This window comes from Phocoena sinus, chromosome 8 (assembly GCF_008692025.1).
Source record: "Phocoena sinus isolate mPhoSin1 chromosome 8, mPhoSin1.pri, whole genome shotgun sequence".
NCBI classification, from domain to species: domain Eukaryota; kingdom Metazoa; phylum Chordata; class Mammalia; order Artiodactyla; family Phocoenidae; genus Phocoena; species Phocoena sinus.
The window spans coordinates 63,096,895-63,123,118 of record NC_045770.1 but is presented as its reverse complement, the minus strand read 5'-3'; the positions used below and the strand labels follow the sequence as shown (position 1 = coordinate 63,123,118).

The following is a 26,224-nucleotide window of genomic DNA, read 5'->3' as shown; positions in this document are numbered from 1 at the left end:
TAGCAGGTGGCCTTTTCACTTTGTTGATAGTTTCCTTCTCTGTGCAAAAGCTTTTTAATTTGTTGTAGTCTGATTTGCTTATTTTTGCTTTTGTTTCCCTTGCCTGAGGAGACACATCCAAAAAATATTGCTAAGACCTGTGTCAAAGAGCGTACTGCCTATGTTTTCTTCTAGGGGGGTTTATGGTTTCAGGTCTTACATTTAAGTCTTTTATCAATTTTGAGATTATTTAAATTGTATATGGTATGAGAAACTAGTCCATTTTGAGTCTTTTCCATGCAGCTGTCCAGTTTCCCCAACATCATTTATTGAAGAGGCTGTCATTTCTCCATTGTATATTCTCGCCTCCTTTGTCATAGATTAATTGACCATATAAGTGTGGGTTCATTTCTGGCTCTCTATTGTGCTCCATTGATCTATGTGTCTATTTTTGTGCCAGTACCATACTGTTTTGATTACTGTCACTTTGTATTATAGTTTGAAATTGAGCAGCATGATATCTCCAGCTCTGTTCTTTCTCAATATTATTTTGGCTATTCAGGAGGGTCTTTTGTGTTTCCATACAAATTTTAGAATTATTTGTTCTAGTCTGTGAAAAATACAATTGTTATTTTGATAGGGATTGCACTGAATCTCTAGATTGCCTTGAGCAGTATGGTTATTTAAATAATATTAATTCTTCCAGTCCATGAGCATGGTATATCTTTCCATTTGTGTCATCTTCAGTTTCTTTCATCATTGTCTTGTAGTTTTCTGAGCACAGGTCTTTTACCTCTTTAGTTAGATTTATTCCTAGGTATTTTATTCTTTTTGATGCAATTGTAAATGAGATTGTTGTCTTTTTTTTTAATTGACGTATAGTTGATTTACAGTGTTGTGTTAATTTCTGCTGTACAGCAAAGTGATTCAGTTATACATATGTATACATTCTTTTTTATATTGTTTCCTTTATAGTTTACCATGGGATATTGAATATAGTTCCCTGTGCTATGCAGTAGGACCTTGTTGTTTATTCATTCTGTATATAATAGTTTGCATCTGCTAACCCCAAGCTCCCAATCCACCCCTCCCCTACTCCCCTTCCCTCTTGGAAACCACAAGTCTCTTCTCTATGTCTGTGAGTCTGTTTCTGTTTTGTAGATAGGTTCATTTGTGTCATACTTTAGATTCCACATATAGGTGATATCCTATGGTATTTGTCTTTCTCTTTCTGACTTACTTCACTTAGTATGATAGTCTCTAAGTCCATCCATATTGCTGCAAATGGCATTATTTCATTCTTTTTTTTACTGCTGCAAAGTATTCCATTGTATATATGTATGACATCTTCTTTATGTATTCATCTGTCAATGGACATTAGGTTGTTTCCATGTCTTTGCTATTGTGAATAGTGCTAGTATGAACATAGGGGTGCATGTAGCCTTTTGAATTAGAGTTTTGTCCAGATATATGCCTGGCAGTAGGATTGCTGGATCATATGGCAGCTCTATTTTTAGTTTTTTGAGAAACCTACATACTGTTTTCCATAGTGGCTGCACCAATTTACATTCCCATTAACAGTGTAGGAGGGTTCCTTTTTCTCCACACCCTCTCCAGCATTTGTTATTTGTATTTGTAGACTTTTTAATGATGGTCATTCTGACCTGTGTGAGGTGGTACCTCATTGTAGTTTTGATTTGCATTTCTCTAATAATCAGGAATGTTGAGCATCTTTTCATGTGCCTGTTGGCCGTCTGTCTCTCTTCTTTGGAGAAATGTCTGTTTAGGTCTTCTGTCCATTTTTTTATTGGGTTGTTTGTTTTTTTGTTGTTGTGTTGTATGAGCTGTTTGTATATTTTGGAAATTAAGCCCTTGTTGGTCGCATCATTTGCAAATATTTTCTCCCAGTCTGTAGGTTATCTTTTCATTTTGTTTATGGTTTCCTTTGCTGTACAGAAGCTTGTAAGCTTGATTAGGTCCCATTTGTTTATTTTTGCTTTTATTTCTATTGCCTTGGCAGACTGACTTAAGAACAGTTTGGTATGATTTATGTTAGAGAATGTCTTGCCTATGTTCTCTTCAAGGAGTTTTATGGTATCATGTCTTATATTTGAGTCTTTAAGCCCTTTTGAGTTTATTTTTTGTGTATGTTGAGAGGGTGTGTTCTAACTTCGTTGGTTTACATGTGGCTGTCCAACTTTCCCAACACCACTTGTTGAAGAGACTGTCTTCTTTCCATTGTACATTCTTACCTCCTTTGTCAAAGATTAATTGACTTTAGGTGTGTAGGTTTATTTCTGGGCTCACCATTCTGTTCCATTGATCCATATGTGGGATTGTTTTCTTAATTTCTCTTTCTGATAATTTGTTGTTAGTGTATAGCAATGCAATAAATATCTAAATATTAATTCTGTATCCTGCAACTTTACTGAATTCATTTATTCTAATAGTTCTTTGTTGTCATTTTTAGGATTTTCTGTATACAGTATCATGTCATCTGCAAACCGTGATGGCTTTAATTCTTCCTTTCCAGTGTGGATTCCTTTTATTTCTTTTTCTTATCTGATGGCCATGGCTAGGACTTCCAATACTATATTGAATAAAAGTGGTGAGAGTGGACATCCTTGTCTTGTTCCTGCTCTTAGAGGATATGCTTTCAGCTTTTTACCATTGAGTATGATGTTCACTGTGGGTTTCCCATTATGGCCTTTATTATATTGAGGTATGTTCCCTCATACCCACTTTCTGGAGAGTTTTTGTCATAAATGGATGTTGAATTTTGTCAAAAGCTTTTTCTGCATCTATTAGGATGATCATATGATTTTTACCCTTCAATTTGTTAATGTGGTGTATCACATTGATTGATTTGAAGATATTGAACCATCCTGAGTGCCTGGACTAAATATCACTTACTCATGGTATATGATTCTTTTAATGTATTATTGAATTTGGTTTGCTAAGATTTTTTTGAGGATTTTTTACATCTGGTTCATCAGTGATATTGGCCTATAATTTTCGTTTTTGTGGTATCTTTACCTGGTTTTGATAGCAGGCTGACACTGGCCTTGTAGAATAAGTTTGGAAATCCTCCTTCCTCTTCAGCTTTTTGGAATAGCTTGATAAGGATAGGTGTTAATTCTTCTTAAGAGTTTTATAGAATTTACCTGTGAAGCTATCTGGTCTTGGACTTTTGTTTGTTGGGAGTTTTTAAATTACTGATACAATTTTATTACTGGTAATTGGTCTCTTCATATTTTCTATTTCTTCCTGATTCAGTCTTGGGAGAGTGTACATTTCAAGGAATTTATCTGTTCCTTCTAAATTGTCCATTTGATTGTTATATAATTGTTCATAGTAATGTCTTACGATACTTTGTATTTCTGTGGTGTTGGTTGTAACTTCTCTTTCATTCTGATTTTATTTGTGTCTTCTATCTTGTTTCTTGATGAGTCTTGCTAAAGGTTTATCAATTTTATCTTTCTGAAGAACTAGCTCTTAGTTTCATTGTTCTTTTCTATATCTTTTTAGTCTCTATTTCTTTTATTTCCAATCTGATCTTTATTTTTTCTTCCTTCTCCTAATTTTGGGTTTTGTTTGTTCTTCTTTTTCTGGTTCCTTTAGGGGTAAGGCTAGATTGTTTATTTGAGGTTTTTCTTGTTTCCTGAGGTAAGGCTTGTGTCTCCATAAACTTCCCTCTTAGAACTACTTTTGCTGTGTCCCACAGATTTTAGATCATTGTATTCCCATTTTTATTTCTGTTTAGGTATTTTTATTTCCTCTTTGACTTATTCAATGGCCCACTGGTTGTTTAGTAGTATATTATTTAAACTTAATGTGTTTGTGCTTTTTGCATTTTTATTTTTCATTTTGCCCAATCCTCTGTGTCTATTTCTATGTATCAGGTATGTTGGTTGTGTTTTCTGATCTTGGAGAAGTGGCCTTATACAGGAGATGTCCTGTGGGGCCCAGCAGCATGCTCCTCTCTGGTCACTGGAGCTCTATGTTCTCGGGGCAACTCCTATGTGGGCTGCATGCACCCTTCTGCTGTGGTGGGGCTGACTACTCTGAGCACACTGGTAGGTGGGACTGGCCCCCAGCCTGGTTGGCTTTGAGGCTGTGTCATGTCCAGTGGCTCTGGGCCTGCTAGAAGGTGGGGTAGGCTTACTGCAGGGTTAACTGCATGGGGCTGCTGCTGGCCTGCTGGTGGGCAAGGCTGGGTTCCCACATGGCGTCTGAATGGTATGGGGGCCTTAGTGCTGGTGTAAGTCTGCTGGTGGGCGGGCCAGGTCTTGGCAGCTGTCTACCAGGGGGTGTGGGGCTGGTGTGTGCCCGCTGGTGGGTGGGGCAGGTCCCGGTGCTAATAAGCTAGGGGGAGGCATCCAAAATGGTGCTTACCAGCACCAGTGTCCACGTGTTACAATGAACTCCCCAAAATGGCTGCTGCCAGTCCCCAGGGGGAGTCCTAGTTGCTCCCTCCCTCTCTGGGAGGTTTTCCAAGATCAGCAAGTGGGTCTGACTCATGTTCAAAGTGCTGCCTCTGAGCTGGGATTCAGAGTGGATGAGATTTTGCGTGCGCCCTTTTAGAGTGGAGTCTCTTGTTTGCTCTAGCGCTCCAGCTCTCCCAGACATAAGCACTGCTGGTTTTCAGAGGGAGACGTTCTGGGTGCTTTGTATTCCTGGTGCAGGACCCCCTGGGCTGGGGAGCCTGATGTGGGACCAAGAGCCCTCACTCCCTGGGGAGGACCTCAAGACCGTGACATTCCTCCTGTCTGTGGCTCACCGATCTGAGAGCGTAGGTCCTAACTCTACTGTGTCTGCGCCCCTCCTATCCATCTTCTTGTAGTTCCTACTTATGTCTTTAGTTGTGGAAATTGTTTTCTGCTGGTTTTCAGGTCATTCCTATAGACAGTTGCTCTGTAAGTGGTGGTAATTTTGGTGTGTCTGTGGAAGTTCACGGCCTTCCTGCTCTGCCATCTCGGCCACCCAGTCAATATTGTTAATTTAATCTTGCTTGCTTCCTCTGTTGATTTCTAAGAGAATTATTAAAGTCACTCACCAGCGCAGGGCTTTGATAGATTCTTTTTGTACTTTTAGTAGTTTTCTTTAAAATATACTTTATTGAAACATAATTTACATATAATAAAATGCACAGATTTTAAGTGTAAAGTTTAATGAGTTTTGACAAATACCTATACTTGTACAATTACCACCCCAGTGAATATATAGAACATTTCCATCACCCCAGAAATTTCCTTTGTGTCCCTCTCAGTCGATTCCTCACCCAGACCCCAGCGACCACTGATGATTTCCATTACCTTAGTTTAGTTTTGCTTGTCTAGAATTTATATAAATTGAATCATAAGTATATATTCTTTTGTGTCTGTCTTCTTCTGTTCCATGTAATGATTTTGAGACTTACCCGTGTTGTTATATCAGTAGTTTATTCATTTTTATGGCTGAGCAGTATACCTAGTTCATTGTTTCTTTGTCTACTTGATGCATAAAGCTTCTAAATTGTTTTATCTTATTTGGGAAGAGGCTACTTTAGATTCTGTTCATATCCTCCTGTTGGCAAAAGACATCTGGTCTGTAGTTACATGGGGAAAATATATCCAAGCACCCTGAGTTTTATGCCTGCTTATTAGTTGTCTGCACTGTGAGACAAGTGAGAGAACAAGAGAGAAGGCAGATGGTTTGTGGAGCTTTGCTGACTTCCTAAATGGCTTCTTGGCCCAGCCAGTCTGGCCTTTGCCTCCCTGTGAGAGCTGCGATGACAGTGCAAGTAGAACTGCCCCTGATAATTAAGGTGACTCCGAAAGAGGGAGTGAGGGCTCCAAATTCCGGGCCCCTGCTGTGTGATGCACCTACATGGAGATCTGTCAGGGAATCGGATCACGGAATCTGCCCTTGTCGTAGACATGCAGCCATAGAGCAACTTGAGCTTTAATGATTCCATATTTTAAAAGTTTAAGTAGAGTTAAAGAATACAAGTAATTGCTTAAAGGAAAATATTAATTTTAATTTTCAGTGATTTAGAGAAGAATTATTCAATTTGTTAATTACGGTTGAGCCTGTTCTCTTTCTTCTGTTTACCTTTTAACTCCTTTGTTGTTGCTTTTTAGTTCCTTTAACAATAGGCAGAGGAAATGAAATTTCATTTGCTTTTAGTAGTTATAAAAGCTGTGTGTATGTTGGGGGGGTGATTGAAGCTGCTTTCTAAAGTAAAAACACCTTTTACATGGGAGGCGCTGTGTAACAGTGTTGCTTTAGGTGAGTCGCTTCATATGGGTACCTGAACCTTAATTTCCTCGCTGGCAAAGTAAGTCATGGCTACATACCCATCTCACATGATTCTTAACATAATTTATACAAATAACATCATCTATACAAAAGTACTTTGTAAATTTTAAAGTTCTATTCAAATACACGCAGTTGACCCTTGAACGACGCAGGGGTGAATCCACGTATAACTTACAGTCGGCCCTGTGTGGTGCTACCTAGCTGTAGAAGTATAATAGACATATTCCTGGAATATCATATGTGACTTTTTAGAAAGCCAGCCATTATAAAAAACCTAATCATTAAAAAATGTGCTACCTCAAAGTAAAAAAAAAAGTTCTACTTTGAGAAGATTGTTTAAAGGAACCCTATTGTGGACACATTGTAAGTAAGTAGCCCAGAGTTGGGGAGTCAGGAGTGCCTGCATCCTAGTCATCATCCTGGGACTAATTGGCTTTTTGATCAAGTTATGTTCTAGGAGCTCTCTGTCTTAGTTTTCTCATTTAGAAAATGTGGAAGATAATTCATACTGCCATAGGAGTGCTATGATGTTATTATTACTACCGTTATTTTACTGAAGTGATTTATAACCGTTTATCTTAGTTTCTCTGTAAATCCAGATTTCTACCTATTGGGCTTGTTTTAAATTGTATCTACTTAAGGTATGTTTTCAATTCTGTTTTTGGCAAAGAACTGAGATATTGTTGTCTTCTACTATAACTACACAATCTTTGCAAAATCATTTCTTAACAATTTGAAAGAGATGAAGAGTTGTGCATTTAGCTATACAGTGTGTGCCATTGTTCCATTAGAAGCTAAATAGCAGGGGTGAGGATACAGAGACGTCAGTTGTTAAGCCTATACATTATTCACTTAACATCTGCTGTTGGTTCTCTTTTTCCCTGTGGGGGAATAAATTACAGCACATCAGCACATTTTTCATGCTTTGTGTTTAAGCATTAAAAGTCATTTATTGTATTATTAATATTATTTTATTTCTGCTTATTTGGCAGCCCCTGAAGTTATCAATGCCCACGACTATAGCCAGCAGTGTGACATTTGGAGCATAGGTGTCATAATGTACATTTTGTAAGTACCCTGCTAAATGTACAACTTAAAATGAATGGATGGTCCCTAACAGTAGAATTACATAGACTTTAAATTAAAACTAAACAATATAGTTTTAAGAAAGCGACTAAAGAAACAGTTGGGAAGTCATTCTAAAAGGTGTCTTATTAGTTGTCAGGTGCATCCATTAGGTATTTTTTTAATACAATCAATTTATAACTTTCAGCCTTTCTTTTCATTGATCTATAAATGCTACAATGCACTATATGATCTGAGCCACATGAAAAACTTGCCTCAGCACCTCCCTGATCCTTTGCTACAAAACAAAAGCTTCTTTGTATTTTCTCAAGAGATTCACTTATAGAGCATCAGGTAGAGGGAGGTCCTGGGACCTGGCACTAGAGCCACCTGATGGACAGGGCACGTGTGAGGAGCGGGCAGTAACCAGATAAAGGTTCAGCCCAGGGTCCAGGGAGTATTCTGTTGTTTCTACTTCTCTTCATGCTACTGAAAATGTTGGCCTTTCTTGCTCTCTCTTCTTTCTCACTCTCAAGATTCAGTCAAACCCCATGGCCTGTATTTTTCCTTTCAAGTGTCCTCACCTATTATTTCATTTCTCTTCACTTGTATCGTTTCTCCTTACGATCCCTTTCTAGAAGATTACAGTGTCTTTCTGTCGGTTCTCCTGCCTCGAGTTCACCCTTCACACAGTTGTCAGAGTTGTCTTTCTAAATCACAAATCTGATTGTACTACTTTCCTGATTAACAACCTCTGGTAATTCTCCCTTGCTGTAGAAAAATCTCAGAGCATCCCCGCATGGCGTAACACAAAGCTTCCACTGCCTGGCTCCAGAGTGCCTTTCTAATCTTGGTCTGCATATGTGTTCCCATTCACTTACCCTGTGCTGGTGGACACTCTAGGCCACTCCTTAGGACTCAGGCACCCTGTATCGCATGCTTCTGGGTCTTTGCTCATGCAGCTCATTCTGCCTAGATGTTCTTTTTTCTTCTCTGCTAACCTCTTTCCTGGGTGTGTCCAGCTCACACAGTAAAGACTTCTATTTCCCTAAGTCCTCCTCTACCCCAGCAGTTACTACATTCATTATGTGTATACTTTTTGGAATTTAAGGCAGTAGACGAAGATGCATGTAAAACAGTAATGTAGAAAGAAAAACAAAATAATGAGCATATTTAATCAGGAAAGTTTGCACATGTGTAAATATGATAGAATAAATTGTTCACTTTTCTGTGTTCTCATTGCACTTTTAAAAGCTAGATTATAATGGAATATAATTATTATATTATGTGTATTGTACCTGTTTTTCTTACTCTAAATTCCATGAAGGACAGAGATATGATTCATCTTTGCATCCCTGGTATCTGGTACAATAGTAGACATGTAGTCAGTGCTCAATATTTGTTTGTTAAATTGAATTAAAGTGAATTGTCTAAGAGATGTTCTGAAAAGTTCGTGGTCACTGTTCTGCCTGTTGGTGAATATGAACATTTTTATGTTGATGCAACATTAGTTTTATGGTCATATTGAAGATTTCACTGTGCACTACCTCTTCCAGATCGTTTCTAAATATTGACATCACAGTAGTTATATTTTCACAGTCCTGTGAAATGGAATACACGGGCAGTAGAAATTGGATGTTGTGATCGTAGTTGTAACTCAGATAGCTGACATATCACTGCTTAGATTGCATAAAGTATAAATGTATTCACAAAGTTTTTGATCATTGTTCTGTGCTGATTAGAATCATATTAAAATTCTGAGCCTTAGTTTTAAATTAAAAATACAACTGTTTAAAATTAGTGTTTTATACTCTCACGACTTCCTGGACAACACAAGTCAAACATAATACATGTGAACTATTATTACACCATTCATGTGGTATTTGCTGCCTTCTTAGTTTGAATTTGGTGTTAAGGGAAGTGATAGCGTATTACATACCTTAAATTTTTTTCTCCTACTTAAAGATGTAATTTTAATTTTTCTGCTTCTGAGTGTGACTGCGTATCATAATAATGACATATTTTTTTCTTTACAGTAGACTCTTACTTAGCTAATCAGTGCCTATTCATTAATCTGCCTGAGCCCAGTGGTCTTACAGACAATTTCCTTCAACAAGGGCGCAAACATATTACCTTCTCCAGGGGGGTTATTTTCTTGTTTATCAATTACCCTTGTTTCATTGCTACTTAATTGGACAATGATAACATACTTTCTCAAGGTGAAATTGACATAAATACTCTTTATGGGCACTATCTTTTGCTGTTTTGATTCCTATGAAGCAAAATAATCGGAAGGCTTTAAGAGGCATTTTTCATGTCTTGGATTCCCTTTTCTGGATGTGCAGAAAATTGCTATCATAAAATTTCATACGCTGCTGATTGACCAACCATTAGATACATTTTGTGTGAATAAAATTGTAAAGGACAGAAAAAAGTGGAATTTTAAAAATGTAGCCCTTGAGCTATATAGTTGCATGCTAGTCAGGCAGTGTGGGAGCAGCTAAGAAATTGGTGAATGTGCATATCACTGGTTGTTAACAGACTCAACGAGCCAGGCTTTTGCTGGCCTGTACTTGCTATAATAGATTGTAATTGTCCATAAGACCATTTTTTTGGGCTTTTTTTTATTGCATTTTAAAACTAAACAGTAGTAAGGCAAGTAAGATCAGAGAGAGGAGGGTCAGAATGAGCTGGAGAAATAAAAAGTATTAAAATGAGAGTTTGCAGAACAATTTAATAAATATTTATCACTTAACAAGAACCTATTGGTAAATGAAAAGCTGTGTTATCCAGCCTAGTTTGATAAATTACTAGGATGAGAACAGCTCTCCCCCTCCCCCCCCAGAAAATCATTGTCATGTAAGATATTTACCAAATTTAGACTTATTCAAAAAATATTCATGGGAAAGGTTTTTTAAGAACTTTAAGAAAAATATGACTAAAAACAAAAATCAGTAAAAATCTGTTAAGAGACCTGGAGATCATTATACATTATACTTATGTACATAATAGACCAGCATTTGGGAAGTGCAATGGACTTCTGCCGTTTTACTGTTTCCATAGTAAAGTGGAAAAGTATAATCCTGAGAGTTGAAGAATAGACATACAGAGTTAGAGTTGCCTCTGTGATGAGTCCAGATCCAACTTCTCTCTGGTTGTCATTGGGAAAATCTGGTTGTTGTCTACAGGGTTGCCCTCAGATGTTGGGGTTGATGATAAAGATGATGGCCAACGTTTGCAACTTTTATGCATGTTCTTGTAGTTTTGGACTAGATCACCTGTTGCAGCATAGGCTTGCCATGCTCTTTGTAAAGTATAGCACGGTGCTTCCTTTAAAAGATTCTAAGGGCTCATAGTCCCCGTACTACAGAATTTACAAATAAGCCCATGTTTACTGTATACACATGGCTTTACTGATATTGGTTGTTACGTATACTCAGCTTTCACCCTTCCAGACTGATTTTGCTCATTCAGATTTTCTTCATTTTATGTATCAGTTTTGAAGAGTTGTGGCCATTTTAATGGATTTTTGGTTTTGACTCAGAGCCTGTAGACCCCAGGGTTATTCTTACTATCACTAACATTCGTGTAGCATTTTACCACAGATAAAACTCTTACATGGTCATTAGAGTCTGATAACTCTCGTTAGACTCTCATAACTCTGTCTATCTTTCTGTAAGTCCAATGTGAATTATGTACCTTAGGGTGTTACCTTACCTTTGCTCACGTTGAAGTGTTTCTCCTCTATCATCCACCACTATTACTGTGCACTTAAACTCACACACCTTTCTGTATTTTAACCCTTTAGTGTTTCCCCACCTGGAAGAGCTTTGGGTCATTTGCAAATGTGGAAGTTCCAATGTATACAAGAGCCTAGCACAGATCTTGCAAAAGCCCTTCGCTTCCATTTCTACATCCAGAGAAGTTCCCACCTCTTTCTCTCCTTTACTTAAATATGAAGCACCACTACTTCCAAGTCCTGTGGAAACTTAATTTTTAATAGCCTCATTCTGATTATTTTTTTACAAATCTTAACAAAACAACTGTCTTTGTTGTAGATTATGTGGAGAAGCACCCTTTATGGCAAGGTCAGAAGAGAAGCTTTTTGAGTTAATAAGAAAGGGAGAACTACGTTTTAAAGATTCAGTCTGGGATTCCATAAGTGATTCTGGTAAGTATAGATTTGTTATTATTTACTAAAGCAAGTATACATAATATAAGAAAGGCAGCCAGTAATTCAGATACTTTAGATCTCTGGTTAGTCATTGAATTTACTTGTAGAAATACACTATCTACTTGTGGTAATAGTGATATCTTCACTGTGCTTGTTATAGTTGAAACTTTCAGCAAAAACAGAAAATGCATAATAAAAATTGAAGAGGAAATTTGCTGATCATCTAGCTAATTTTTTACTATAAGCCATAAACCAGGTAATCCAGGCAATAAAACCTCACTATAGGCCTTAAACTTTATTTAATACTAGCCATTGGTACTGATGATATTTATTTTATAACTGAGAAGTTTCCTTCATATCATACAGACCTAATCCTAAATAAACTGGAAAATGTGTGGTACTAATTATAGTTGAGATAAATAAGACTTTCAGGATTTTTCCCTTATTTGCAGCTAAAAGTGTTTTGAAACAACTTATGAAAGTAGATCCTGCTCATAGAATCACAGCTAAGGAACTACTAGATAACCAGTGGTTAACGGTAAGTTACAGTATTACCTCTTTTTTTTCTTTTTGGCATGCTGTCATTGCTTATTTCTTCTCATCTGGCCTTGTAGTTTATATATAGTCTTCTTAAAACAATCATTTAGTTTCATCTTCTGACAAGTTAAAAAAATTATTGAGTGTTGCCACATTTCTGAAATGGGTATTTTCAAACTGTTAAAATTACTACCACAGTTGTTTATATATGTTTATAGAGGTTTAAATGAACTTTTCTTTTGTATCAAATCCAGTAAAATAGAGCTGAGAAATGTCCATTACTAAAGCTGTGGAATATTGAAGCAGTCTGTATAGTTTAGTGATGTAAAGCACTGGAAACATCTACTTCTCTTTCAACTCTTTGGATGCAAGGAATCTTCAGGGATTCAGAAAAGCCAAGGTCTTCTAACAGTGTCTGTTGCCTGGCTTGAAATCTTGAGTAATTATTCATTTACATATTGCTTTCCCCCATTGGACTAATGCCTTGAGCAGTGACCCTATGTCTTTTTTTTTTTTTTTTTTTTGTGGTACACGGGCCTCTCACTGTTGTGGCCTCTCCCGTTGCGGAGCACAGGCTCCGGACGCGCAGGCTCAGCGGCCATGGCTCACGGGCCCAGCCGCTCCGCGGCCTGTGGGATCTTCCCGGACCGGGGCACGAACCGGTGTCCCCTGCATCGGCAGGCGGACTCTCAACCACTGCGCCACCAGGGAAGCCCTTGTGACCCTATGTCTTACTGATCTTTGTATCCCTGTACCCAGAACATTACCTGGTCACAACAGGAACTTTGGAAGAGGATGCTACTACCTCTCAGTATTTATTTTCTCTTTCTTCTGTGGAAATGAGGATCCTGGCTTTTAGCTGGTAACATTGCTATCTTGTCTTCTTTGCTAATTCTTCCCCATCTTTGCTAGTTATGGTGCTGGTCAATGAGATCTAAGTGGAGGTAGGAGCAATTTCTGGGAAGTGTCCTTAAATGGAGGGGGTATGGCCTTCCTCACATCCATCTTCTTCCCTAGTGACTGAAATGCAGCTGTGATGGGTGGAGTTTAAGTAGCCATATTAGATCATAGAGTGGAATTTATAAACGGGATAGCAGAGCAACAAGATGCAAGGAACCAGGGCTCTTAGCATATAGAGCTGCTATGCCAGCCCTTGACTGCCTACCTCCAGACATTTTTATATGAGCAGGAGACAAATGTCTGTCATCTTTGAGATACTGTGAAATATGCAGTTAAACCTAATACCAATTAATACAATAATAAATAATTGCTGGATGAGTAGATGATTCAGTAAATGAATATCTGTAGGCATGTCAGAAAATGTCTGAGAATGGAAATTAGAGATTGTCTTAGAGACGTAGGAATGTTGCTAAGTAATATTTATCTATGCAGAAAGTTATTTTACATCTGTGACTTGCTAGACACTGTGTTAGGTACCACAGATACATGATGTGCTTGTAATGCAGTAGTAATGTTGAGAGATGATGGTGGCTTGGACAGGGTGGTAGCAATAGAGTTGAAGAGAAATAAATGTAATATATTTTTTAGGTATATTTGATAGGGCTTGGTGATGGATCAGATAAGAGATAAGGATAAGGGAGGTATCAGGATGATTTTTAGATTTTGCTTTAACAGCTGGTTGGATGGTAGTGCCATTTGCTGAGATGTGGAAGACTGTAGGAGAAATAGATTTTTTTTTTTTCTGGGGGAAGAGTGGTGAGTCAAGAGTTCCATATGAGACATGCTAACTTTGAGATGCCTATGTAGCATTCAAGTGGAGATTTCAAATAGATCATTGAATGTATGAGCCTGGAACTCGAGAAGAATGAGCTGGAGATATAAATCTGTGATTCCTGAGTATATAGATGCCATGTAAAGCCATTGGGCTGAAGAGATAAGTTAGGAAGAAAATACAGATAGAAAGGACAAGAGGCCTCAGCACCCTGCCTTAAACACTACAACATTTAGAAGAGGAGAAGCTAGCAGTGGAGGCTGAAAAGGAATAGCTGATGAGGAAGAAGGAAAGTCAGGAGGGTGGTGCCAAGGAAGTTAAGTGAGAAGAGTGTTTGAGAAAGCAGGAGCAGTCAGCTCCCAGGTAAATGCTGCTGAGGGGTCAAGATGAGAATGAGTTTTCATTAGAATGGCCAACAGAGGGGTTGATGGTGACCCTGAAGGCCCAGATAGGTTTAGATACCATAAATTTATAGTGATAGCATTCTGATTTTCTTTTGGCAATTTCTAATCATTTTTTTTTAATAACATTTTCTTTAAGGACTAAAGAAATTGTCTTCACTCAAAAATGGTTTATATCTGCCCTCTTCTGTGAATGTGTTGAACTCTCAAATGATTCTGTGCAATAAGTATTTCTGGCCTAAAGTAATTGTGCAAATGAGTTAGCAGCTAGATCATTGCAAAACTACTGAGTAGATTTGCAGTACAGCAAAATAAAAACTGTAAAACAGATGGTATGCTTTAGAAATCTATCTCTTTTCAGCATCACACAACATTCGGGTTTGGCCATTTAATTATTTGTTTTCTAATTAGTACAACTTTATTTCTGGCTTTGGTCATTTTTCCAGAAGTCTCCATTTTTGAGCCTCTGTAGCATTTGTCTCTATCTAGTCTTTGCCAAATGGATAGAGAAGTGACAGATAGCATGTACTATATCAGACTATCCTAAGGAGTTCAGTGTATGAAGTTTAGAATACTGGCATTTTGTAAACTTCGGAAAGGCAAAACTCTTTTCTTCTTAACCACTTGAAGTCTTGCTTCCTGTAATTCATATCCTGTTTGAAATAATCTAAAGAGAACACGTTAGTTCTCTCAGTGCCTTACTGCTTTATAAGCAGAACTGATCTTCCAGTACCGAACAAATAGTAACATTCTTTTCAAAGAGCTTTATGGGATAAAAAGTTTCTATGGTTTACCTATATATTGTACATTTTGAAATACAGTACATATCTGAAAAGTATTCTGAGAAAAATAATCATTGCTTCGCTATGTACATTTAAGTGAATGGGTCTTAAACAGATATTGTCATCCTGATTTAAAAAGTCAAAGATCGGGACTTCCCTGGTGGCGCAGTGGTTGAGAATCCGCCTGCCAATGCAGGGGACACGGGTTCGAGCCCTGGTCTGGGAAGATCCCACGTGCTGCGGAGCAACTAAGCCCGTGCACCACAACTACTGAGCCCGCACTCTAGAGCCCGCGAGCCACAACTGCTGAGCCCGTGTGCCACAACTACTGAAACCCGCACGCCTAGAGCCCGTGCTCTGCAACAAGAGGAGCAACCGCGGTGAGAAGCCCACGCACCGCAACGAAGAGTAGCCCCCGCTTGCTGCAACTAGAGAAAGCCTGTGCACAGCAACGAAGACCCACCACAGCCAAAAATAAATAAATAAATAAATTTATAAAAAACAAAACAAAAAACCAGATATTAAAAAAAAAAAAAGTCAAAGATCAGATGCAAGGAAAAACAGCCAATAATGACTTCACTACAAAGGAAGAGTTTGATGATGACTTCCACTGCCAAGAGTGTGCCTGTTATCCTCTTTATCCTTTTCTTCTTTTTTGCCCTTTTCATTCTCAGCAGTGGTTCAGGACTTCATTCCTTATTAAAGATAGTTACGGTTGCCCCTTGGTATTAAGTCCCCTGGTAACAACTAACACCAAGAATTTGCATATTTAACAAGTTTCCCAGTATTTTTAATGCCTGCTTATATTTAAGAACTCTGCCATAAATTAACAAAAGCATTTTTCTTTTACGGCTTGTCAAAAAGTAGTTTCCGGAGTTGAGCTCTACTGGTATTATTCAGTAATTCCTTCAACAGATTTTTTGTGTGTGTGCCTACCATGTGCCAGGCCCTGTGCTAGGTAATAAAATATAGTTAAAGACATATAGGACCTGGTCTCTGACATGAGGAACTTACAATATGATAAGGAAAACAAGCTATGTATAAGATACAAAGCAAGGAAGAAAATGATAAATGACATAAGAAATTACCAGATGAACAGAGAGATACAGAGGCAAGCAAGTGTGAAATCAGGAGTTCAATTTGACTGACAAATAAGATGCCTGAAGGAAAGAAGTGGGAAATAAGACTTTAGAAGAGGAAAGAAAATTGTGAGGGCACTTGAGTCCCAGGCTAAAGAGTTTTAACTTCCTGCCATAGATAGTGGGGAACAATTGCAAGCTCTTTGACAGAAGGAAATTATTATTATAGCGCGTCAGTCTTGCAGGGCGGCTTATTTTAAATGGGACAACAGTCATTTAAACGTCTATGTTGACTGTAACAAGTGTCTTTTGATTTTAATTCATCGGGCACTATGTGGGTACAAAGACGAATAAAACACAGTCTCTCCCATTGAGTGATTTACCACAAATTACAGTGTACTTTGCTTTTTAGTCACACTTTACAAATGCTCTTGTAATGAACTGTGGAGTCTAACTTCAGAACACTCTTTCCTATGTGTGAACAGGGTCCTTGTTCACTAATTCACAAACTGTTATTTAGGCTTTGGTCATTAGCTTTTAACCTTTAGCCTGTACACTCTATGTAAAAGAATTGGAATTTTCTGATACCTAACTAATTATTGGTAATTTTTCTAATACCTATTTTTTTTCCTACTGTATATTTTCTTCCTAAATATATTAAGTCTCTTACCTTTATTTTACTATTGATATATTTACTTATTCTTAAATTCTGAATTATCTTACATATATGAATACGCTTTGAAGGCCCTCTTTAATGAAGGTTTTTTAATAAATAAGAATTATGTTTGGAAGCTCATGAACCAGGAACCTTGGGCATTTACTCAAAATTCAGTGATTGATATATACTTAATAATTCAAACAAATATTTATTGAATAACTACTATGTGCTGTGGAGGACACAAGGATGAGTCTGGCATAGTCCCTTCCTACAGGTTGCCCAAAGCATAGTGGAAAGTTTAAAAGAAAAACACAGGCAGAGAATGAGTATATGATGTGTGTGTGTGTATACATATTTTATATATATATATATATATATATATATATATATAATATATACTGTATAAAATATATATTCTATAAAATATGTATTATATATTTATATCATATTTGTACTTATTAATGTATATTAAATATATATTATATTTAATATATAAAACATGTATTTATATAGTATAGTAGTAGTACTATTAGGTTTTTAAGAAGAGAGCTATTATTCCCTTTAGGGGGTTACAAAAACCACTTAAAGTGAAGGTAATATGTGATCTGACTCTAAATAAATGGGTAAAAGTAGAAATTAAAGTTGGAGTTATGGTAAGGCAGGGGATTCTAGATAGAAAGAACTTCACAAAGATATAGAGAAAGAAAAAATGAAGTATATTAGTAGTTCTGGTTTTTTAGAATCATAGAAGACTTGTAGGAAAGTAGTGGGAAATTAAGCTGTAAAGGCAGATTAGGGCTATTTTGCTCTAGACCTTGGCCTACATAGAGAAGACTTTGTATTTGACTTGTTTGACAATGGATTGCTACTGAAAGGCACTGAAGTACCAGATCATAGCTGAACTTATGTGAGTTTTGTTTTCTGCTTTGTCCCTTCAACCCTTGTGGAGTGATTTGAGTGGACTTGGATGGGGTCTGTGGGCTATTCTGAGGGGGGAGCTCCTCTTCTAATGCAGTATCCTGGCTGAAATAGTGTGAAGCCAGAAGGGCCCTAGGAATAAATTTGAGGGATCCTTATGCACAGATCATGGCTGAAGGGCAGAAACAGGATCTTAATGGGGAGATAGAACAGGATAGGCATTGGAGCAGGTTGGGAACAAGTAGCAAGAGTCTAAGATTCTTCACAGGTCAACTCTATCAGTTAGTGGGTTGGTGGATGTATTGCTGGCCAGGGCAGACAGAACTTCAGGAAGAATAATCTGGCAACAGTATGTGTGATATGGTTTGCAGAGTGGCAAGTAAAGTTGGAGAACTGAAATAGAACTCAGGTGAGATAATAAAGATTGGAACGAGGGCAGTGAGAACGGAACAGAGGAGAGGAGAGAAATAGACATTAGAAAGACAATCAACACAATTTTTCAACTAAAAAGAAATGTTAGATAAAAGAGTAAAAGGAATAAAAACTTTTTCAGGTGACTAGGAAAATGGGGTAAGACAAAAGTATAGAAGACTTACTGGTTTTGTAGATTGGAAGAAGAATGAGGTGCTTTTTGGAACAGTATATTCAAACGTCTGTGCTTGAATAATTTCAGAAAGACTGAAAAGTAACGAATCTCTTCAGATATTTTTAGGTTGAGCTTAAAAGTTTTTCATCATAAATGTAAATAATTACAAGGGATATAATTTCCTATATATTGTAAATGTTGGTAATTAAAAATAAATCTAACTTTTTTTACATATATAACACCTCCATCTCATCCAATTTAAAAAATTTATGAACAAATTATCCTTTAACAGAAACTTTAGAGTTTTGTCTCCTCAAGCACCACCAGGTCCTCCGCTTTGGGACTCGAAGGGCCAGCGTCCTTGCAACAGGAGTTCAGTCTCCATAGGACTTGCTGGGATTTGGGCTTCAGGACAACCTGGGGCTACATGTGGACAGGACCTGGGTTTGCTCAGGATCCTCCCAGGGAGGCACAGCCAGGAATTGAAGTGTTTAGAAATGCAGTTGAGAGATAGGTTCAAGATGGCAGAATAGAAGGATGTGCGCTCACTCCCTCTTGCGAGAGCATCAGAATCACAACTAACTGCTGAACAGTCTTCAACAGGAAGGCACTGGAACTCACCAAAAAAGAGACCCCACATCCAAAGACAAAGGAGAAGCCACAATAAGACGGTAAAAGGGGCGCAATGACAATAAAATCAAATCACAAACTGGAGAACACTTATACCACAGAAGGCCACCCACTGGAGTGAAGGTTCTGAGCCCCACGTCAGGCTTCCCAACCTGGAGGTCTGGCAACGGGAGGAGGAATTCATAGAGAATCAGACTCCGAAGGCTAGTGGGATTTGATTGCAGGACTTTTCCCTGGGGGAAACAGAGACTCCACTCTTGGAGGGCACACACAAAGTAGTGTGCTCATCGGGACCCAGGGGAAGGAGCAGTGACCCCATAGGAGACTGAACCAGACCTACCTGCTAGTGTTGGAGGGTCTCCTGCAGAGGCGGGGTGTGGCTGTGGCTCACCATGAGGACAAGGACACTGGAAGCAGAAGTTCTGGGAAGTACTCCTTGGTGTGAGCCCTCCCAGAGTCCGCCATTTGCCCCACCAAAGAGCCTGTAGCCTCCAGTGCTGGATTGCCTCAGGCCAAACAACCAACAGGGAGGGAACTCAGCCCCACCCATCGGCAGACAAGCGGATTAAAGTTTTACTGAGCTCTGCCCACCAGAGCAACAGCCAGCTCTACCCACCACCAGTCCCTCCCATCAAGCCTCTTAGGTAGCCTCATCCACCAGAGGGCAGAGAGCAGAAGCAAGAAGAACTACAATCCTGCAGCCCGTAGAACAAAAACCACATTCACAGAAACATAGACAAGATGAAAAGGCAGAGGGCTATGTAACAGATGAAGGAACAAGATAAAACCCCAGAAAAACAACTAAATGAAGTGGAGATAGGCAACCTTTCAGAAAAAGAATTCAGAATAATGATAGTGAAGATGATCCAGGACCTCCTAAAAAGAATGGAGGCAAAGATCAAGAAGATGCAAGAAATGTTTAACAAAGAACTAGAAGAATTAAAGAACAAACAAACAGAGATGACCAATACAAGAACTGAAATGAAAAATACACTAGAAGGGGGCTTCCCTGGTGGCGCAATGGTTCAGGATCTGCCTGCTAATGAAGGGGACACGGGTTCGAGCCCTGGTCTGGGAGGATCCCACATGCCACGGAGCAACTAGGCCCGTGAGCCACAACTACTGAGCCTGTGCATCTGGAGCCTGTGCTCCGCAACAAGAGAGGCCGCGATAGTGAGAGGCCCACGCACCATGATGAAGAGTGGCCCCCGCTTGCCACAACTAGAGAAAGCCCTTGCACAGAAAAGAAGACCCAACACAGCAAAAATAAATAAATTAATTAATAAAACAAAGGACTAGTCTTAAAAAAAAAACAAAACACTAGAAGGAATCAATAGCAGAATAACTGAGGCAGAAGAACGGATAAGTGACCTGGAAGACAGAATGGTGGAATTCACTGCTGCAGAACAGAATAAAGAAAAAAGAATGAAAAGAAATGAAGACAGCCCAGGAGACCTCTGGGACAACATTAAACGCAACAAGATTCGCATTATAGGGGCCCCAGAAGGAGAAGAGAGAGAGAAAGGACCCGAGAAAATATTTGAAGAGATTATAGTTGAAAACTTCCCTAACATGGGAAAGGAAATAGCCACCCAAGTCCAGGAAACACAGCGAGTCCCAGGCAGGATAAACCCAAGGAGAAACATGCTGAGACACCATAGTAATCAAATTGACAAAAATTAAAGACAAAGAAAAATTATTGAAAGCAGCAAGGGAAAAATGACAAATAATATACAAGGGAACTCCCATAACGTTAACAGCTGATTTCTCAGCAGAAACTCTGCAAGCCAGAAGGGAGAGGCACGATATATTTAAAGTGGTGAAAGAGAAGAACCTACAACCAAGATTACTCTACCTGGCAAGGATCTCATTCAGATTCGACAGAGAAATCAAAAGCTTTACAGACAAGCAAAAGGTAAGAGAATTCAGCACCACCAAACCAGCTCTACAACAAATGCTAGAGGAACTTCCCTCAGTGGGAAACACAAGAAAAGGGCCAACAAAAACAAACCCATAACAATTAAGAAAATGGTAACAGGAACATACATATGGATAATTACCTTAACGTGAATGAATTTAATGCTCCAACTAAAAACCACAGGCTCACTGAATGGATACAAAAACAAGACCCATATGTATGCTGTCTACAAGAGACCCACTTCAGACCTAGGGACACATGCAGACTGAACGTGAGGGGATGGAAAAAGATATTCCAGGAAAATGGAAATCAAAAGAAAAGTGGAGTAGCAATACTCATATCAGGTAAAATAGACTTTAAAATAAAGAATGTTACAAGAGACAAGGAAGGACACTACATAATGATCAAGGGATCAATCCAAGAAGAAGATACAACAATTATAAATATATATGCACCCAACATAGGAACACCTCTATACATAAGGCAACTGCTAACAGGTATAAAAGAGGAAATCGACAGTAACACAGTAATAGTGGGGGACTTTGACACCTCACACACACCAATGGACAGATCTTCGAAACAGAAAATTAATAAGTAAATACTAGCTTTAAATGACACAATAGACCAGATAGATTTAATTGATATTTATAGGACACTGCATCCAGAAATGGAAGATTACACTTTCTTCTCAAGTGCACGTGGAACATTCTCCAGGTTAGATCACATCCTGGGTTACAAATCAAGCCTCAGTAAATTTAAGAAAATTGAAATCATATCAAGCATCTTTTCTGACCACAACGCTATGAGATTAGAAATCAGTTACAGGGAAAAAATACAAACACATGGAGGCTAAACAATGTGTTACTAAATAACCAAGAGATCACTGAAGAAATCAAAGAGGAAATCAAAAAATACCTAGAGACAAATGACAATGAAAACACGATCCAAAACCTATGGTGTGCAGCAAAAGCAGTTCTAAGAGAGAAGTTTATAGCAATACAAGCCTACCTCAAGAAACAATAAAAATCTCAAATAAACAATCTAACCTTACACCTCAAGCAACTAGAGAAAGAAGAACAAACAAAACCCAAAGTTAGCAGAAGGAAAGAAATCATAAAGATCAGAGCAGAAATAAATGAAATAGAAACAAAGAAAACAATAGCAAAGATCAATAAAACTAAAACCTGGTTCTTTGAGAAGGTAAACAAAATTGATAAACCATTACCCAGACTCATCAAGAAAAGGAGGGAGAGGACTCAAATCAATAAAATTAGAAGTGAAAAAGGAGAGGTTACAACAGACACCACAGAAATGCAAAGCATCCCAAGAGACTACTACAAGCAACTCTATGCCAATAAAATGGACAACCTGGAAGAAATGGACAAATTCTTAGAAAGTTATAACCTTCCAAGACTGAACTGGGAAGAAATAGAAAATATGGACAGACCAATCACAAGTAATGAAATTGAAACTGTGATTTTAAATCTTCCAGCAAGCAAAGTCCGGGATCAGATGGCTTCACAGGTGAATTGTATCAAACATTTAGAGAAGAGCTAACACTCATCCTTCTCAAACTCTTCCAAAAAATTGCAGAGGAAGGAACACTCCCAATCTCATTCTATGAGGTCACCATTACCCTGATACCAAAACCAGACAAAGATACTACGAAAAAAGAAAATTACAGACCAACATCACTGATGAATATAGATGCAAAAATCCTCAACAAAATACTAGCAAACAGTATCCAACAACACATTAAAAGGATCATACACCACGATCAAGTGGGATTTATCCCAGGGATGCAAGGATTCTTCAATATACGCATATCAATCAATGTGATACACCATATTAACAAATTGAAGGATAAAAACCATACTTGATCATCTCAACAGATGCAGAAAAAGCTTTTGACAAAATTCAACACCGATTTATGATAAAAAATCTCCAGAAAGTGGGTGTAGAGGGAACCTACCTCAACATAATAAAGGCCATATATGACATATGCTCAGCAAACATCATTCTCAATGGTGAAAAACTGAAAGCATTTCCTCTAAGATCAGGAACAAGGCAAGGATGTCCACTCTCGCCACTATTATTCAACATAGTTTTGGAAGTCCTAACCACAGCAATCAGAGAAGAACAAGAAATAAAAAGGAATACACATTGGAAAAGAAGAAGTAAAACTGTCACTGTTTGCAGATGACATGATACTATACATAGAGAATCCTAAAGATGCCACCAGAAAACTACTAGAGCTAATCAATGAATTTGGTAAAGTTACAGGATACAGAATTAATGCACAGAAATATCTTGCATTCCTATATACTAATGATGAAAAATCTGAAAGAGAAATTAAGGAAACACTCCCATTTACCATTGCAACAAAAAGAATAAAATACCTAGGAATTAACCTACCTAGGGAGACAAAGGACCTGTATGCAGAAAACTATAAGACACAGATGAAAGAAATTAAAGACGATACAAACAGAGGGAGAGATATACCATGTTCTTGGATTGGAAGAATCAATATTGTGAAAATGACTGTACTACCCAAAGCAATCTACAGATTCAGTGCAATCCCTATCAAATTACCAATGGCATTTTTTACAGAACTAGGACAAAAAATCTTAAAATTTGTATGGAGACACAAAAGACCCCAAAGAGCCAAAGCAGGCTTGAGAAAGAAAAATGGAGCTGGAGGAATCAGGCTCCCGGACTTCAGACTATACTACAAAGCTACAGTAATCAAGACAGTATCGTACTGGCACAAAAACAGAAATATACATCAATGAAACAGGATAGAAAGCCCAGAGGTAAACCCACGCACATATGATCACCTTATCTTTTTTAAAGGAGGCAGGAATATACAATGGAGAAAAGACAGCCTCTTTAATAAGTGGTGCTGGGAAAACTGGACAGCTACATGTAAAGGAATGAAATTAGAACACTCCCTAACACCATACACAAAAATAAACTCAAAATGGATTGAAGACCTAAATGTAAGGCCAGACACTATAAAACTCTTAGAGGAAAACATAGGAAGAACACTCCATGACATAAATCACAGCAAGATCCTTTTTGACCTACCTCCTAAAGAAATGGAAATAAAAATAAACGGGAGCTAATGAAGCTTGAAAGCTTTTGCACAGTAAAGGAAACAATAAACAAAACGAAAAGACAACCCTCAGAATGGGAGAAAATATTTGCAAATGAAGCAACTGACAAAGGATTAATCTCCAAAATTTATAAGCAGCTCATGCAGCTCAATATCAAAAAAACAAACAATCCAGTCAAAAAATGGGCAGTAGACCTAAATAGACATTTCTCCAAAGAAGACATACAGATGGCCAGGAAGCACATGAAAAGATGCTCAGCATCACTAATTATTAGAGAAATGCAAATCAAAACTACGATGAGGTATCACCAATTAGAATGGCCATCATTAGAAAATCTAAAAACAGCAAATGCTGGAGAGGGTGTGGAGAAAAGGGAACCCTCTTGCACTGTTGGTGGGAATGTAAATCGATACAGCCTCTATGGAGAACAGTATGGAGGTTCCTTAAAAAACTAAAAATAGAATCACCATATGACCCAGCAATCCCACTACTGGGCATATACCCAGAGAAAACCATAGTTCAAAAAGACATATGCACCCCAATGTTCATTGCAGCACTATTTACAATAGCCAGGTCATGGAAGCAACCTAAATGCCCATTGACAGATGAATGGATAAAGAAGATGTGGCACGTATATGCAATGGAATATTACTCAGCCATAAAAAGGAGCAAAATTGGGTCATTTGTAAAGATGTGGATGGGTCTTGAGACCGTCATACAGAGTGAAGTAAGTCAGAAAGAGAAAAACAAATATCGTATATTAATGCATATATGTGGAACCTAGAAAAATGGTACAGATGAACCAGTTTGCGGTGCAGAAATAGAGACACAGACATAGAGAACAAACATATGGACACCAAGGGGGGAAAGTGGCGGGGAGGGGGGTGGTGTGATGAATTGGGAGATTGGGATTGACATATATACACTCATAAGTATAAAATGGATAACTAATAAGAACCTGCTGTATAAAAAAATAAATTTTTAAAATTTTTTTTAAAAAAGAAACTTTAGATTATTCATTCATTTCTTTGAATTTGTATTGCATTTCTTCCACTGCATTTATCCCAATGTATTATATATTTTTGCATGAAAGACTTTTTACTAATCACCCTATCATTTGTTTCATTTTGCAAAAAACAGCTCAAATATATATTTATATTTTTGTTTTTATTTCTCGTGACCCTAGGGCTCTAAATTTTTAAAAATTATTTAAGAGTGACTTTAATTATTCGTTTATAATTGATCAAGGGAATGTAATTATAATTGTTAGTAATTATCAAACATAAGTCAAATTGTATTGGAAAAATATCTGTTTAGTGGATGGATAGGGCTACATTTCCCCCCAGATAGCCATCCATCCATGATTGAATGTTACTTAATGTTAGAGAGAGACAGTATTCAGCATCAATTGTATTATTGTTTTCAGTTTTCATAGATGTAAGCACTGAGAACCTTATAAACAAGTAGAAGGAATTTTGATGTAGCAGTGTCACTCATTTCTTTAAATCTGTTTGGGTTATATGTCAAAAACCACCTAGTGAAAGGCCAGCTGGAGGAGGCTCTGGTTCCTGACAAGGTACTGAATTAGCACAGACTTCTGCATGTTCTCTGAAGATTAAACCTAGAGTAACTTTAGAGAGAAACCTCATGATACCAGGATTCAGAGAATAGTGTGCAAAACCCCTGGGAAGATAAGGGGATATTCTGAGCTGGCATGTATGATGAGTGAGGTTACAGCCAGGGAAGGAAGTAAAATAGGAAGACAAAAACAACCCAAGTTCCCCTTTGCCTCGCGACGCTGATGCCTGTCCTCTCACAGGAGTAGAAAGTAAAATCAGAGCAGCACTGAGGCCCTGCATGAGTGAGAAGCTAAGGAAAATGGGTGGGAATTGGATTTAGGCATTGACTTACCTGTTGGCCTCCACACCCTAGGACAGGTGGGTTATACTTTTAGAAGTGCCTCCTCCTTGGGTTGTTCCTCCTTGGAGGAGAAGTTTGAAAAGGTTGAAACCCTGAACTGAGGAGTTGCTCGGTGGGGGCAGATCTTTGGTGCCTAGGGATTTTGAGCTCCTGGGGCTGAAGGCCTGGTTCTGGTCTGTCCTCCTGAGGAGCCAGTACTCCCTGTGGAGTATGAGCTAACAGGTCACATTTCACACACCATTAGGAGAGTTTAGAATAGGCAGTTCAAGAATTTAGAAGTCAACAAGATGAACATGCTACAAGAGATAAGGGAAGATGTTAATAATATGAAGCAAGAAATGATAAAGCAAAACCAGGTAGAACCATTTAGGTATAATAGTTAAAATAGAGATACAGTTATATAGGATAAGTAGTGAAATGGGTGCAGCT

The 26,224-nt window shown here is 38.1% G+C and overlaps 1 protein-coding gene across 5 annotated transcripts in view; it reads left to right on the top strand.

Moving 5' to 3' along the window:
- STK33 (serine/threonine kinase 33) overlaps positions 1-26,224 on the top strand; it is a 170,701-nt gene that overhangs the window by 113,851 nt on the left and 30,626 nt on the right. For all 5 annotated transcript variants that reach the window (XM_032641445.1, XM_032641447.1, XM_032641444.1 and 2 more), the window contains 3 exons: positions 7,272-7,347; positions 11,403-11,515; positions 11,971-12,056. In XM_032641445.1, the coding sequence (XP_032497336.1) occupies positions 7,272-7,347; positions 11,403-11,515; positions 11,971-12,056 (275 nt within the window). The remainder of the gene's footprint in view (positions 1-7,271; positions 7,348-11,402; positions 11,516-11,970; positions 12,057-26,224) is intronic.